The sequence below is a fragment of the Ctenopharyngodon idella genome, chromosome 18 (genome assembly GCF_019924925.1).
Source record: "Ctenopharyngodon idella isolate HZGC_01 chromosome 18, HZGC01, whole genome shotgun sequence".
In the NCBI taxonomy this organism is placed as follows: domain Eukaryota; kingdom Metazoa; phylum Chordata; class Actinopteri; order Cypriniformes; family Xenocyprididae; genus Ctenopharyngodon; species Ctenopharyngodon idella.
In genome coordinates, this window is record NC_067237.1 from 6,766,269 (window position 1) to 6,783,330 (window position 17,062).

Below are 17,062 nucleotides of genomic sequence, written 5' to 3' on the forward strand. Positions count from 1 at the left end.
TGCTTCCTAAAAGGATGGTAATTTCATATGTAACTTTGTCAGTATTAATGTCAATGTATTTAGCACTCTGAATGTACTTTTATGTCTCAATACATCATCATTATACAGAATTTTATATATAAAAAAGCAGACATGTTGACATTTTTATTGACCAGATTTTAAAAATCGGCACACTTCATTCCAATTTTCAAGATTTATCTTTTAGAGTTTGAAAGCTTTCCAAATCCTCTGTAAACATTATTTTGTATGGATGTATAAACGTTATTTTGTATAGATTCTATATTCTTATACCTTGTTTTCCTGACAGTAATAATATTTTATAGGCCTATTATACTGATGTAATGCCACAATTGCATCATAACCAGTGGAGAAAGGGGGATAGTGATCAATCACTATAGCACTTTTGGCATGGCTGTGGTTTAGTGGCATGAACTTAGGCAATCATAGCCATGTCAAAATTCACAACAACAGCACTCTTGTAAATGCTGCATGTGATATTGCTTAAATGAAGCATGCCATTTTCAGTATTTTTATTTGCAAAATAATAATGCTTGCATGTAGAACCAAGTGAATAATTTTTTTTTTTCTAACATTTTTTTTTTTTTTTTTTTTGTGAGCAAAACCTACATTTCTCCACATTTAATAATAAAATGTGTGGAGGTTAAAAGAAGACATTAAATAAGGAGAGGTGAAAAATAATTAATGAAAAAATATATGAATGTCCATCACAGATGCAGAAAAGTGAAAACAAAAACTACAGAAGACTACTTAAGAACTATAGTATATATATATATATATATATATATATATACAATTTATATATCAAATAAATACATGAATGAAGTGAAATCATACAGTACAAGTGCATACAAAATCATTCAATGGATTTAAAAAAAAAACAAACAAAAAAAAAAAAAAAACATAATTTGTTTATCTTGCTCTTTTCATTTTTCTTGTTTCAAGACGGAAAGTTTTTAGTTTTTTTTTTAGAGGAAATGTTTAGGAGAAACTAGGGCAAATGGTAAAAATGAACTTTAATGCGTGTTTAAAATATAGTTGCCAGTGTTTCAAGACATCCAGCCAGGGGCCTGTTTACAGGCAACTCCACTGAGAGACCGATCTGCGTGTCTGCAGACCTGCCTATCTCAGCCATTTTGTTTCTGCGCCTCTTCGCCATGGCGGAGATGGACGATGGTGATGAGCCGGGTTTAGTGCACACTCACAGCGGTTCTTCTGGATCCAAATCAGGGGGAGACAAGATGTTCTCCCTCAAGAAGTGGAATGCGGTGGCAATGTGGAGTTGGGATGTGGAGTGTGACACCTGCGCTATTTGTCGTGTTCAAGTAATGGGTAAGTGTTTCTCTAGCTAACAGGCTACCTGAGATAGCATTTATGTGATTGTTAGCTGGTTTACCTCAAAAGACCATAAATGTAGAAAGCGTTCGCCTGTCACAGTAGTAACAGTTTAAAGTGAATGACATACTGCTGCCTACACAGACAATATTTGTGGAAATCATAAGTGGTGGTCGTATAAATGCAGATACAAACGTTGGAATGTCCTATTATTATGCCCAAAATGTTTTGAATATGACAATCAAACGCACCTAGTTAAAAAATAAAAAAAAAAATGCGAAAATCGAATCTTGAACCATTCCGGCTCAAAATATGCTCAAATGTTTTAAACGCGCATATGACGATCAAATTACTGAATATGATCGAAGAATCATGTGCATCGAGTGTTCGAATGCACATATGTTCAAAATGCTGAATGATCGAACATTTAAATGCTGCTTTGTGATAATGCTCAAAAATATGCATCAGCGTTTTTTTAAATCAAACTTATGATGCTACAAAAAACGCCAAACTAAACGTGCTAACAACAATATGATGCTCTAACCCTCTGAATCAAATGTGTACGATGTTTATCAATATTACAGCGAATGTATGAACACTGTGACTCTCAGAAATGCTGCATAAAAAAACAAAAATGCAAATACATCTGCGCAGACGTCAAAAACAACTTGAACAATGTCCAAAAACGCTGCATTGAACATTCAAATGCATAATATAAACAATATACCAAAATGTTCAGGCTTTGAGACAAACCTGTTTTGTATTTTACTGGTCCAAGACAAGCAAATGTAGTTACCATGAAAAACATCTTAATCAAACAATAACCGCACAGAGTCCTACTGTGACTTCATGACTTTAGCAAGTCTGTTCTCTGAAAGTGTTTTAACATGATTTAGATTTCAACTTATTTCTGTCATAAATGAACATAAAGAACTAGGTATGTTTTTGAATGGTGTGTATTTTTAAATGTATTTCAGATGCATGCTTGAGATGCCAGGCTGAAAACAAACAAGAGGACTGTGTTGGTAAGTCAACTGTAACATCACTAATTACCTACCTAATTAATCAATTACATTAAGCCCCTGGAAGCAGATGGCAACACAGTACATTGCCATTACAGTTTGCCCTTCACTAATATTTTCTGTCATTTCTCTCGTTTTGAATACACAATAATAATAATAATAATAATAAACAAAATAATGTACTTTAGTCATTTATCAGATGATTGTATCCAAAGTGACTTACAGAACACTTATTAGGGGCAATCCAACTGAAGCAACCAGAGGTTAAGTACCTTGACCAAGTGCACAATCCATAGTATTCATTTGCGTCATCAGACGCACCCTGCCTCCACACTGGTAGGTTAGACTACTGGTAAAATCAAAGGACAGTCTCACACTGTGATATTTAAAGACTTAAAGAGATACTTCGTCCATAAATGAAAATTGTCATCATACTGTATATTCACCCTCACATATTTCTTTCGTCTGCGGAACATGAAGGAAGATATTTTGAGGAATGTCTCAGTGCTTTTTTTTTTTTTTTTTTTTTGACCATACAATAAAAGTCAGTGGGGTACAAAACGTCACTTTCTCTTATTCTTTCTTTCTCTCAGTGGTATGGGGAGAGTGCAACCACTCCTTCCACAATTGCTGCATGTCCCTCTGGGTCAAGCAGAACAATAGATGCCCACTATGCCAACAGGACTGGGTGGTGCAGAGGATCGGCAAGTGAAGATTGGAGCTTTGTACCCACATTTCCTCCGTCCACTTTGGCACTACTCCACTTAGGGAGACAAGACTGATTATCAGAGCATCTGCAGCCACTGAATGTGTAGGAATACCTGTCTGCATGTATGTGACTGTCAGTGTGAAACCATGGATGTAGGCAGAAATCCATGTGACACTGGTTAGCTTTATCTTTCTGTCACCTCATACAGCATTAACAAGAACCAGCCAGAAGAGCTCCAGGAAACGGCAGATTCACTTGGGTGTTTGTGGCAGTATGTGTGACATTCTAACTGAAGCTGTACTATGAATGTGTGTTTTAAGTGTGCTAGAAATAAATTAAAAAAATAACTTTTATAAGTGTGTGATGATATATATGTTTAAATTATTGTTCATTATATAAGTGTACACGTCTCTCAAAATCCCTCAATGGACTGAAAATTTCAAAATCAAAATGAAAATTGTCATCATTCAACTTCAATATTTTGCAAGCAGGTAAATTTTACTTTTACTTGAGTACTTACAAAGAGAGAAATATGAAATATCTATGAAATATTTTACAGCACAAAACTAGAAAAAAACAAATCCTTGACTTTTCCTAAGCTTATGCAACATTTAGACCTCATTGAAAAGGCATTTTGTAAGTCTTCCACCAGTACGTTGCTTATTGCTCCATCCCCTGCTAATTCTAGTGAAATACTTAGCTCAGGATTTGAGTGCTTATAATTAATCCGGAACCCATAAGGACAATTTCCAAGACAAAGATTTTGTTACTAGTAATTTGACGCAGGCTTTTCAGCCAGCGGCACTGTAAACTATTTGTTCTGATATCCCCCCTGGTGCATTCTGGGGTTAAGGGGTTTTCTCAAGAGTGCAATCAAGACTTAATATTATGCACTAAATTGTATTTGGGTAGTTGACATGACATGTTTAGCAGTGTGACAAATGTCCTGCTATACTTTACATATTGTTTATAGTAATTTTAAATAATGTAATAACTTGTGAAAATGCTTGAGGCTGTGCATGCTATTGAATAATGTTAACCAAGAATAAAGCTACTTAGACATTGTTTTAGGGAGTTCACATTCAGGTCTGGCAGCATTCTGGTACATAACACCCACTTGTTATGATCCACTGGGTTCCTGATGGATATAATCAAGGCTTTTTTCATTGAATATTATGTATGCAGTCTATACCTATCACATGCAAGAACGTACAACTTTATATAATTACACAAATATATGTAGAAAAAGATTTCCACACTCTTAACAAGCAGGGCAGAAAACCATCTTCACTGACTGTTGTGTTTTCTAGAACTATGGTGAATGCATATCTGCTGTTAAATACTATTCCTAATGCACATTTTAAATACAAAACACGTAAGTGTAAACTTTGTTTATGGGTGAATTTCAGGCGAAGGAAACAGGTGAAGTTTATTTCTAAATTGGGCATATTTGATTTCTAAAATGCTAAAGAATATAATCTTGCGTGGCATAGTGCTGGGTAAAAAAATATCGATTTCTCGATTTTAATCGATTCTCATTTTTACGAACTGATATCGATTCTTAAATCCCAAGAATCGATTAGTCTAGTCTGTTTTCAGTTGATGAATGAACAGAACATGTAGCGCGCCTCCCATCCAATAAATCACAATAATCTTTGTGCTTTGTTACTTTTGATACGAAACAAAGTCTCAGATTTCAAATGACGTCCATCTTATTATGAGATTCAAAAAATAAATACCGTTTTGGCGCTGTTTAATGTGACGTGACAGATCGCTTTAGCGCCTCAGTTAAAGAGAAGCGGCAGCACGGAGCGCATGTGAACATCCTTTACTCCGCTTTAGTACCAGTTACAGCGCGAAATAAACATGACTAAACATCTGAAGGTATGTTAAAATATACAGTACAAATTACCGAAATCCGTATCCTGTCTCGTGTAATAGCTCAATCAGTGTTTCAGCCTCGGAAAGACGTCAATAAAACAGCTAGTAAACAATGTCACGTAACGTCAGAAATACATTTACCTCAGAAAAACATATTCAGTGACCATAAACTCATTAGTCAGCTAGAAAAGTGATCTCTAGAAAGCAACATTCTGATAAATATAGCTATGCACCGTTAAATATACATTATAATTTTTAATGTTCAATATTTAATGCATGTTTGAATAAATCAGCTATGACAGCCGCGATTTAAATGTTTATATTTAAAAAAAAAAAAAACGAATCGGAGTAGAAATATGATTATGTAATTATAAACTTTATTTATAATAAAAGCATCATTGAGTGTAATTTAAGTGTTTGTATAAATAAGTTAATTTAACCTTCAAAATGATAGTAATGTAGTACCAACTGACTCCCATGTGTAGTTTACAGCATTAGTTGAGATTTTTTTTTTCCTCTAGAAAATTTGCCATGTACTGTAGGCCTATCTGATATACTACATCCAAAATTATCCTGCTGAAAGAGCTCACAGCCACCAGGGAACACCGTTTCCATGAAAGAGTGTACATGGTCTGCAACAGTGCTTAGGTAGGTGGTATGTCAAAGTAACATTCACATGGATGGCAGGACCCAAGGTTTCCCAGCAGAACATTGCCCAAAGCATCACACTGCCTCTGTCGGCTTGCCTTCTTCCAATAGTGCATCCTGGTGCCATGTGTTCCACAGGTAAGCGACTTGCATGCACCCGGCCATCCACGTGATGTAAAAGAAAATGTGTTTCATCAGACCAGGCCACCGTCTTCCATTGCACCGTGGTCCAGTTCTGATGCTCACATGCCCACTGTTGGCACTTTCGGCGGTAGAGAGGTCAGCATGGGCACCCTGACTGGTCTGCGGCTATGCAGCCTCATACGCAACAAACTTTGATGCACTGTGCATTCTGACACCTTTCTATCAGAACCAGCATTAACTTCTTGAGCAATCTGAGCTACAGTAGCTCGTCTGTTGGATCGGACCACACAGGCTTGATTAAAAACAGCCAAGAGGACAGATTTTATTATAATGTTTACACCTAATGAAGGCTTATTCTCATTCTACTGTCATAATGAACTCTAAATCTGTTTTTGTAAGATTCTAAAGTCTTCAAACTCTCAAAAGAGCTTATAACAGCATCAAGGATACAATGTAATTGGTGGTTAGCTAAGGCAAGCATCACTAATATGGCTCATACGTGGGGTTCAAAATTTGAATAGACCTCTAAGGCCCGGTTTCACAGACAGGGCTTAGATTAAGCCAGGATTAGGCCTTAGTTCAATTAGGACATTTAAGCAGCTATTATAAATATGCCTTAGCAAAAAACATTACAGGTGTGCATCTTGAGACATAACAGTGGCACTGAAATATTTTAAGATATGTTGGTGCAAGTTGCTTTCAGTTAAAACAGCTCAAACATGCATTTTATTCTGGGATTAGGCCTGTCTGTGAAACTGGGGGTACAAGTATTAAACTTTCAAACAAAACAAGTGCTATTATTTCACTATCACCTGGCAGACACAATGAAGTGGGCATCATTAAGGTTGGTTCACACTGAATGACAAGGTGAACTGGCACTAACATTGAAGAAAGAAGAATGTCATTTTTTACTTGGTCTAGTAAAAAAAATACCAAGAACCTTACAGGTGTGGGAAAAATTAAAGAGGGCTTGACCAAAAAAGTTTGAGAACCACTGCTTTAACAACTGGATAGCAACACCCTATAGTATTAAAGCAGCAAATTTTGCATGGGCAAGCACCACTCAAAGTTTCTTCAGAAACCCATCTAATTCTATTTATTTTCTTGAGCTGAAGTTGACTGTAGAGGACTGAGCGCGTCAGAGGCAACAATTGCATTGTCTATCCCTTAGCATTGTGGCTAAACATAGTACAAAGCCTCTTAAGTTACGAACGCATAAGTTCATTTCCGTGAGAGCAGTATCCACGAATTAGCATACAAAGACACTTACTTAAGAGAAAATCCTTATTGAGGTTTTTAATTCTGACTGAGCAATTACATGAGTGGCACAGGGAGGACTTGGACTTGAGGCACTGAAGCCTCATTCTTTTTGACTCATCTTGCTTGCCACTGTGCTGCCTACATTTCAGTCCTTTTCCATTGTTACCTGCAGCGTCACATAGTTGACCCCTCACCTCACCACAGCCATGTGTGACATGGGTGGACTGGACAATCTGGTGGCCAACACTGCCTACCTGAAAGCACAGAGTCTAGATGACAAGGAGATGAGGAAACGCAGACGTAGCCTAATTCTTCCCAAACTTGAAAACTGTACAAAGGTGCGTGCAGCTATTCCCAAGGACTTTGAGGACATCTGTGAGCAGCAGCCCATTGGGAAAACATGCTTCCGACAGTTCCTCTTAGCCTCCAATCCAGAATACCTTGCTGCTGCAGAGTTCCTGGAGGAGTTGAATGACTGGAATTTGGCAGAGGCAGGTGCTAAAGAAAAAGCCAGGCAGAATATCATTAACAAATTCTGCAAAGCTGACTCCAAAAGTTTCCTGGCTTATCTGACAGAGGACATGGCGGAGAAGTGTAAAGCCGTTTCTGAGAAGGACTTTGAGGAGGTGATGATGGGACAGGTGAAAGAAGCCACACAAGAGTTTCTGAGAGGAATACCTTTCAATGAGTATCACACCAGCCCCTTCTTTGATAGATTTGTGCAGTGGAAGGAATTCGAGAAGCAGTCCATCTCTGATAAATACTTCTACGAGTTCAGGACTTTGGGGAAAGGAGGATTTGGAGAGGTGAGTGTTTGCACCTCTTACCCTGTCACAAACAATTTACAGATTAAATATATTAAAAATTAATTGTTTTAGAAGTTGTCTGTTTAAGCTGCGGATTCTTGGTTTGGGTATCAACCTTTGGTTGATAGCTTGTATAAATCGATAGTTTTTGTTCAGTTTAACTCTAGTTATAGTATATCATGTATTATGAATGTAGGTTAACAAATTCTGGTTTATTAGGAAACTATATTGCTTTCTATTATCCTTTTGTTAGAGCTAAAGTGTGTAATTTTATGTTATGTTAAAGTCTGTGTGGATTGCTGTTTGCAACCCATTGTACTTCCTTAATTTGGCTATATTTCAACAGTATTTCAGAGGGAAGCAGGATATTAAATGAGAAAAAAAAAAGTAGAACAGTACATGATCCATTAGGAATGGATTAGATCATATCCAGTAGCCCATGCAGTGACGTCAACAGAAAAGGCAAGTGATTTTAAATGAACAATAAGTTATTACATTTTCATTAATATTAAAAAGACAAACTATGATTTTTTTTTTCATTCAGATGTTGTCATGCAGAACAAGACCAAGAATGTGCATTAAAGTTGCCATGAAATCAAAATGGAAAATTCAGATTTTTTTTTATTTTATTATTATTAAATGTACACACTCTAAAAAATGCCGGGTTAAACACAATTAAAAGTGAGTTTGGGTTGTTTTAACTCACGCTTGGGTTAAATCTCCTATCCCAGTTCAATATGCAGATACAGCTAAGTAAGCCATTCATAGGTTGATTTCACTAAATATTTAATTATTGTGGTACTATCAAACACTGCTGTGTTAGTTTCAGAAGCTGGGACGTCCACTGTCACCACACTCACCTGTGGTGAGAGTTTAGGGGAGGAACAGTTATTCCAACCAATGGACGTTGGGGAGAGTGTTCTGGAACCCATTCGAAAACAATCACAATTTTGCAGATTGCTTCACCTTTAAGACAAAACTAAAGAGACAATATGCAAGGTGAACATCATTTGATGAAATACACTGGCTGAGTCCCAAATGCCAACTGGAATAAAATCCTCTGGAAATAATACTCCTAATACATTTCACATAATATTCAGTGCACATAATCAAATAATTCCTTCATCTGAATAGATTTTCAAGTGCGTAATATTACTGATGCCATGTTTTACAGCATATTTCAGCATCAAAACAAAGAAAGAGTATTGCTTTGTATAAAATCTAGAATCCAGCTCAAATCCAGCCCATCTTTACCTCACAGCAATGTTTCTCTTTTAATGTTTTTTTAAACCGCTGTCTGTACAGGTGTGTGCTGTTCAGGTCAAAAGCACGGGTCAGATGTATGCCTGCAAGAAGCTGGACAAGAAACGCTTGAAGAAAAAGGGTGGGGAAAAGATGGCTCTTCTGGAGAAAAAAATCTTGGAGAAGGTAAACAGCCTTTTTCTGGTGAACCTGGCCTACGCATTTGACACAAAGACCCACCTGTGTCTGGTCATGACTCTGATGAATGGAGGGGATCTGAAGTACCATATTTACCACATTGGGGAGCATGGCATTGAGATGGAGCGAATCATTCACTACACAGCTCAGATCACCACTGGTATCTTGCACCTACATGCTATGGATATTGTGTACCGTGACATGAAGCCAGAGAACGTCCTACTGGACAGTCAGGGCCAGTGCAGGTTGTCAGACCTGGGTCTAGCTGTGGAACTACCGAATGGGAAAACTATCTCTCAGAAGGTAAGGACAAGTAGACATGACATGCTTTATGAAGATAAAAAAAAAATATCTCCTTGCAAATGTTCTGTTTAACATTCTGGGGGTAGACTAGTGCTTAATCTGGCCTGGTAGATGAAAAGTTTGAGGATTGAACTCCACATACATAGAGTGTGAGCACTTGAAAAGGTACGAAAAGGTGCTGAATGCCTGAGTCCTACTACCCCCAATCATGCAAAGTACTCATTAATACTAACCCTTAAGCAGGGCTAGACAACCCTGCTCCTGGAGAGCTACCTTTCTGCAGACTTTAGCTCCAACCCTGCTTCAACAGCCCTGCCTTTCATTTTCAGTAACCCTGAACACCTTAATTAGCTGGATCAGTTGTGTTTGATTGGGGTTGGAGCTGAACTCCAGGGGCCCGTTCTTTGTACGTGGATTACTCAGTTATCTGGATTTTACTGTTGAGGATTTGATATGATCCAGGATTGTTATAATAATTATAATAATTCGTTACATTTATATTGCGCTTTTCTGGGTACTCAAAGCGCTTTTACATATGGAAGGGGGAATCTCCTCAACAACCACCAATGTTCAGCACCCACCTGGATGATGCGACGGCAGCCATATTGTGCCAGAACGCCCACCGCACACCAGCTGTTAGGTTCTTTGAAGCTCATCCCAGAGTTGCTGTCATAGCAACAGGTCCGTAAGCTCAAACCTTGCTCGGGAGCAGGCTTCCCCAGGTGAAAAAAAAAGTGCACTAAAATACACTTTATTTCAGTACACTTAGTACACTTCCATAATATACTTACTAATGTACATAAAGTGCTCTATTTTCGTGGACTAATTTTGTACTCAATATACTAAAAATTCTTTTTAGTACTTCTTAAGATAATCTTAAGAACATCTAAGTGTAGTCAACTGTGCTATTTTGAGATGAATAACATGCTTTTAACATACTATCTCTGTATTAAAAATGTATTTAGTTACAACTTGTAGTACACTTGAACCCATCTTTCATACAGTGTAATGCGAATAGTATAGGACGTAGCGTAAGCTTTTTGAACTGCGAGAGTTTTATACTTTCTTCGTAAGTTGAATACAGAAGGCGGTCTGGCGGAAGCTACATATTTTACTTCATGTTAAATATGGATATTTTTTACACAAACCCATCGCTTCGCTTCAGAAGGCCTTTATTAACCACCCGGAGCCATGTGGAGTATGTTTATGATGGATGGATGTGGATGGAGGCACTTTCTTCAGCTCATACTCGTTGATCCCACTCACTGCCATTATAAAGCTCGGATGCATCAGGATATTTATTAATATATCTCTGATTGTGTTCATCAGAAAGAAGAAAGTCATATACACCTAGGATGGCTTCAGGGTGAATAAAGCTTGGGGTAATTTTCGTTTGAAAGTGAACTAATCCTTTAAGCGAGGTACGAAGAACGGACCCCTGGATAGCTCTCCATGAGCGGAGTTGCCTACACCGGCCCTAAAGAAATATTTTCCAACCCTGTTCCTGGAGGCACACCCGCTCTTACTTAAACCATTTTGAGCAGGATTTGAACCAGAATCAACTGGCATGAGAGACTAACAAGGACACTAAAGACTGCAGCCACTAGCATCATTTGCTAGCGCGCCTTGACGTCAGAGAAGTGAGGTTAACCTACACAGCTCTTACTAGCTGGCCTCCGTTACACCAGCAGTAGACATTTTGGATGACTCCTTTGTCTGACCCAAGACTCCACTAACAAACTGATGAGTTGCATCAGATGTGCTTGATTAGAAAGAGTGTGAAAATTTGTTAGCTGTATCCAAAATCAAATTTGAAAATTTGCTGATATTCCTATGACAAATAAACATTTAAAATGAAATCAGTGTTTTATTTTAAAAGGTAATTCTATTAGACATTTAAATCTACCAAATAAGTTCAGTATCCTGTTAACTGTATCATGATGACAGATAAAACTTAGAATGACTCTAATACTTAAAACACTAAACTCATTTTTCCAAGTGGCAAAATAAGGAAATTTTGGACTATTTCATTATTAACAAATATTTTAGCCAGGAGTACCACAAAACCTTGAATAAGACCTTTCAAACGCTAATTACAGTATTACCCAAAGCTGACATCTGGGTTGGCAAAGCATGCCCTTACAAAGAGTCCCTGGAGATACTGATGAAATTGGAAGAGACTGTTTTTGTGTCTTTAACTTGTTTCAGGAATCTCTTCTGAAATGGGATTTTAGTGGGGATGAAGAAAAGGTTAAAGAGTTTGTACCATGATTGATGTTTTTAAATATGATTGGAACTGCTTTTTCAGGTGGCTTCAAGAAGGCCGAATGGTTTTTCTCATATCCCCTCTTGTTGTCTTTTCCATCGTAGGCTGGCACTAAGGGGTATATGGCGCCAGAGATCCTGAAGCAGGAACCATACCGTACGTCAGTGGACTGGTGGGCTTTGGGCTGTAGCATCTATGAGATGGTGGCCGGCCGTTTGCCCTTTAGAGATCACAAAGAGAAGGTTACTAAAGAAGAGATAGTAAGGAGAACTCTAGAAGATGAGTGCAAATTTGAACACAAAAATTTTGACGCACCCTCCAAGGACATCATCAGTCTTTTTCTGAAAAAGAATGTTGAAGACCGCCTCGGCTGCAAGTAAGTGGCAGCATTTATGTGTTTTATGGCAAGAGGACACTGTTTCCACTGGTCATTATTAGGACATGGTCAATCCAACTCTGCCCTCCGTTTGCCAACAGAGAAGCAGAAGCTTTACTTTGTCAGCAAAATCAAGCCAGTGTGGCAGCAAATCGAAGAAACAGGCCATTTCTGTCAGCCTTTCTCAGTGAGAGCAGTGGGTTTGGAGCCTCAGCACTGGGTTTGGATGGAGTAAAGCATGAATGTTAAAACAAAATAGCTTTGGGTCTTTTTTCATTCTGTGGGTGAAGACACCAAGAGATTTAATACCAGCTTCATTGCTCATAGGTTTAAATTACATATTAACATATAATACTATTCCCAATGTCAGTTGCTGAAACTATTTCAACCTATTAAAATTTTTATATGAATCCTGTTAAAGGAACAGTTTCACCCAAAAGTGAAAATTTTGTCATTATTTGCTCACCCTTATGGTGATCCAAATCCAATTTTTGCCACGGAACACAGAAGAATTTTTAAAGAATCTTTTTGCAGCTTCTTTCACATCTGTCAAAAATGGCCAAAAACCATAAAAAATAAGTAGTCAATATGACTCATACGCTTTTGAGTCTTCTGAAGTCATTTCATAGTTTTGAGTGAGGAACAGACTGAAATTTTAAGTTATTATTCACTGACAGTCTTTTAATGTCAATAGCGTTTAGTCACAAGACCTGCAAAACCCAATGACCTTTTATCGACATCCAACCTGCAGTATTGGCTCCACGTTTGATTTGATTTGCGACAGAGGGGAAGATTGTCAGTATATAATGACTTTGGTCTGTTTATCACAATGCAGTTGCAAGGCTTCAAAAGGCTCATATATTGGGGTGGATAGGTGGCTCAGTAGTTAGCGCCTCCGCACCCACAACATGAGGACTCGAGTTCAAGACCTCTCTGTGTGGAGCTTGTGTTTTGGGCGTCTGATGTTCTATGTCCCCTACATGAAAAATGACAAAGACAAAAAAAGAGTCCTGAGAGAATGTTATTAGGATGTTTGGATAATGATAAAATTGAATGTTCTGTTAACTTTTTCAAGAAAATTTCCCATAACTAAGGAAAAAGTTGTACGTTCTCAGGACTTTTGGAAATAACATTTGCATAATTTAATGGGGACGTTGAGAAAACATTTTTACCACAAATTTTACCACCTCGTGTCCCAAATTATATATATCAGCATACAATTTTGTAATCACATGATAGTCAGTAAATATGGGTGAATTACTGCTTTAATACAGGGGTGTCAAACTGCATTAAACTGTATTGTCCTTCAGGGTTTAGTTCCAACCCTAAGTAAACACACCTGAACCAGCTAATCAAGGTCTTCAGGGTTACTAGAAACTTCCAGGCAGGTGTTTTGGAGCCAGTAACAGCTACAATCTGCAGGACAGTGGCCCTCCAGGAGTTTAGTTAGTGCTTTAATATTTTGGCTAAAATAATTGTGGGTAAACTTAATGCCATAACCATACTTTTATCCAAATATGCCATATTTCTGATTGTAAACTGTTTTTTGCCCACAGGGATGACCCTCGGAAACATGAGTTCTTCAAATCCATCAATATTCCTCGGCTGGAGGCGGGTCTTATTCCACCTCCATGGGTGCCCAAACCCAACGTTGTGTACGCTAAAGACACAGGTGATATCAGGGACTTCTCTGAGGTTAAGGGGGTTGAATTTGATGCCAATGATGAGAAGTTTTTTAAGGAATTCAGTACAGGAGCAGTGCCAATTCCATGGCAACAGGAGATGATTGACAGTGGACTCTTTGATGAGCTTAACGACCCAAACAGGAAGAAATTGTCAGCGGGACTGGATGATGATGAGCAAAAATCCAAATCTTGCACTCTTCTGTGACAAACATGAGAACATACTGCACAACAATACAAACAAATCACATTTTTGAAGAAAAGAGCTTACAGTGGTTGTACTTTTAAGTTTTTTTTTTTTTTTTATAATAATACATATTATTATTATTATTATTACTACTACTAGTTTATAGTGTTATTTCTTTTAATACCAAGTGCTTTTATTGAGCATTTGTATGAAAGATTATGAATTTTGTGTTCGGCTCATGGTTGATGGATTGGCAAAGTCATGTGCTGTTGCTGTGCTGTTAATAGACATGTTAATATTTTTTTTCTGAAAATAATGTTAATTTTTAAAAATTTGTTATATTGCTAATTTAATTTACAATAAATTAAAATGTAGGATCTCTAACCAGATATTTTTACAGGTGGTCTCAAACTTTTTGACCTAAATGTATACTTTTTACAGTCACAGGTCTTAGTGACTGATGCTTTACTGATGCCTGAACTTTATGTTTGCTGGGTAGCCTACATCTTAAACAGTTTGACATGAGACATTATTAGTCTCTTAAAGGGATAGTTCACCCAAAAATGAAAATTCTGTCATCATTTACTCCCCCTCAAAAATCTTCCTGTGTGTACAGCAGAACAATGAAATTTATAAAGATTTGGAACAACTTGAGGGTGAGTATGACAGAATTTTCATTTTGGGGTAAACTATCCCTTTAATATTTATCTGTATGCTCTGTTATTAAACGGTTAGTTCACCCAAAAATTAAAATAATGTAATTTATTACTCACCCTCATGGCGTTCCACACCCGTAAGACCTTCGTTAATCTTCGGAACACAAATTAAGATATTTTTTATTAAATCCGATGGCTCAATAAGGCCTCATAGCCAGCAATGACATTTCCTCTCTCAAGATCCATTAATGTACTAAAAGCATATTTAAATCAGTTCATGTGAGTACAGTGGTTCAATATTAATATTATAAAGCGACGAGAATATTTTTTGTGCGCCAAAAAAAACAAAATAACGACTTCTATAGTGATGGCCGATTTCAAAACACTGCTTCAGGATGCTTCAGAGCATTATGAATTAGCGTGTCGAATCAGCGGTTCGGAGCGCCAAAGTCACGTGATTTCAGCAGTTAGCCGTTTGACACGCGATCCAAATCATGATTCGATACGCTGATTCATAACGCTCCGAACGCTTACTATAAGTCGTTATTTTGTTTTTGTTTTTTGGCGCACCAAAAATATTCTCGTCGCTTTATAATATTAATATTGAGCCACTGTACTCACATGAACTGATTTAAATATGTTTTTAGTACATTTATGGATCTTGAGAGAGGAAATGTCATTGCTGGCTATGGAAGCCTCACTGAGCCATCGGATTTCAACAAAAATATCTTAATTTGTGTTCCGAACGGCATGAGGGTGAGTAATAAATGACATTATTTTAATTTTTGGGTGAACTAACCCTTTAATTTCATCATCTTAGTTTTTTACCATGTCTATATATATATATATTTTTTTTTTTTCCACATTTTCAGAAGTTTGATTGAAGTCTAAAAGAAACATCTAATGGCCAAAGTGAACTTTTAAATGCGTTAAAAAATAAATATTTAATGTCTTTTAATGTCTGTGTGAATTGCTGTGTCAGTTGTGACAAGGTCCCTTTAGTAATAAACCGGCCATTAAAACAACACCAGAGCTCAGTGGAAAGTTCTAACACTGGCTTGCATGCAGTGCCGACACGCTTGTCAAACAGTGGACATTTCCAAACGCTCTTCAAATGTAGAATCTACTGACTGCTATACGACCAGCAGAGGTCACTGTTCACAATGAGATACTGCTTTATATTAGGCGGGAAAACGACTTAGATGAGGAACAACACTGATAAACCCATCCATGGTGAAGAAAGTTTATCCATTTCAAAGGAATAAAATTTTTATGTGAGCTGTTAAATATTTCTGCCGTGTTCGTAAGTAGATTATCATAAATCCAGTTCTTGTCATGGGGGATTATTAATGAAATATGATGAAGGATGGGGTCAGGCACGGCATGGGAAAGAGAGGCTTGTGGTTTTGGACAGGGTGCAGATATTTGCCCTTCTCCTCCACGTTCCTGGATGACACCTCAGCTGTGATAAACAAGCTCTCCCAAGGCGGGTGGAAATCTCTGGGTGTGGCCCGGCCAGACAGGCACGGTCTCAGCTCTCAGACCCACTACGCTGCACCCTGCGCCACATGCTCAAGTGTTTTGTCCACAGCTAACGGGAACCGACTAAAATAGCAAGTGGTTTCATTAAGAAAACAAGCCCCGTCTGTTTGTATTATGGGCAAAGGTTGACATTATTAAATGTGAATATTTTTATGCTGCTTTGCTCTTCATAATCCCACAGACTGTTCCGTTATTGGAATGTGTGCCTGAATGTGTCTGGGTCTCTTTTAGACTATTTTAAAGGATGGTTTGGCTTAAAGTCACCATGAATCAAAATTGACAATCCTTTTTTTTTAAATGGAACATTGCTGTATCTATTACAAATTATTTATCCGTGCACATCATTATTTTTTTTTTAAAATTACGTGCCCTCAATCTTTAATCAAAATAACTCCCTCGGAATTCACATAAGATCATCACAGCAATAGCAAACCACACAAACTATTTCTGATGAATTCCAATTAATTCCTGATGGAAAAAAGTGAGGTCCCATCCTGCATTTTATTATATTTTGACCATTGAAATAGGAAATGTCCCTTGTTTCCATTTCAGAAATCTGCTCACATGAAGACAGCAAGAAATGGAAGTTGCGATAGTCCCTTTTGGGACTTATATTCGAGTGAAACTGCTTCTCTAACAAGAAAAAAATGTAGGGTGGGGCTTGATTTTGTCCATCAGAAATTGATTGGATCGTTAGATGCATGGCTGTAGTTTATTATTGCTTTCATGTGAGTGACAGGTTGCCCCACCCTCACGCCAGTAAACACGTCATCAGAGAAGAGAAGAA

The 17,062-nt window shown here is 37.6% G+C and overlaps 2 protein-coding genes across 2 annotated transcripts; both read left to right on the forward strand.

Moving 5' to 3' along the window:
* Nucleotides 1–1,085: 1,085 nt before the first annotated feature.
* On the forward strand, nt 1,086–3,440 carry rnf7 (ring finger protein 7). The gene is made up of 3 exons (XM_051870974.1): nt 1,086–1,350; nt 2,331–2,378; nt 2,969–3,440. The coding sequence occupies exons 1-3, from the start codon at nt 1,176–1,178 to the stop codon at nt 3,085–3,087; spliced, it is 342 nt and encodes a 113-aa protein (XP_051726934.1). The 5' UTR covers nt 1,086–1,175; the 3' UTR covers nt 3,088–3,440.
* Nucleotides 3,441–6,596: 3,156 nt separating this feature from the next.
* On the forward strand, nt 6,597–15,424 carry grk7b (G protein-coupled receptor kinase 7b). Its single transcript, XM_051870969.1, has 4 exons — nt 6,597–7,823; nt 9,129–9,566; nt 11,937–12,208; nt 13,765–15,424. The coding sequence occupies exons 1-4, from the start codon at nt 7,224–7,226 to the stop codon at nt 14,096–14,098; spliced, it is 1,644 nt and encodes a 547-aa protein (XP_051726929.1). The 5' UTR covers nt 6,597–7,223; the 3' UTR covers nt 14,099–15,424.
* Nucleotides 15,425–17,062: the final 1,638 nt, after the last annotated feature.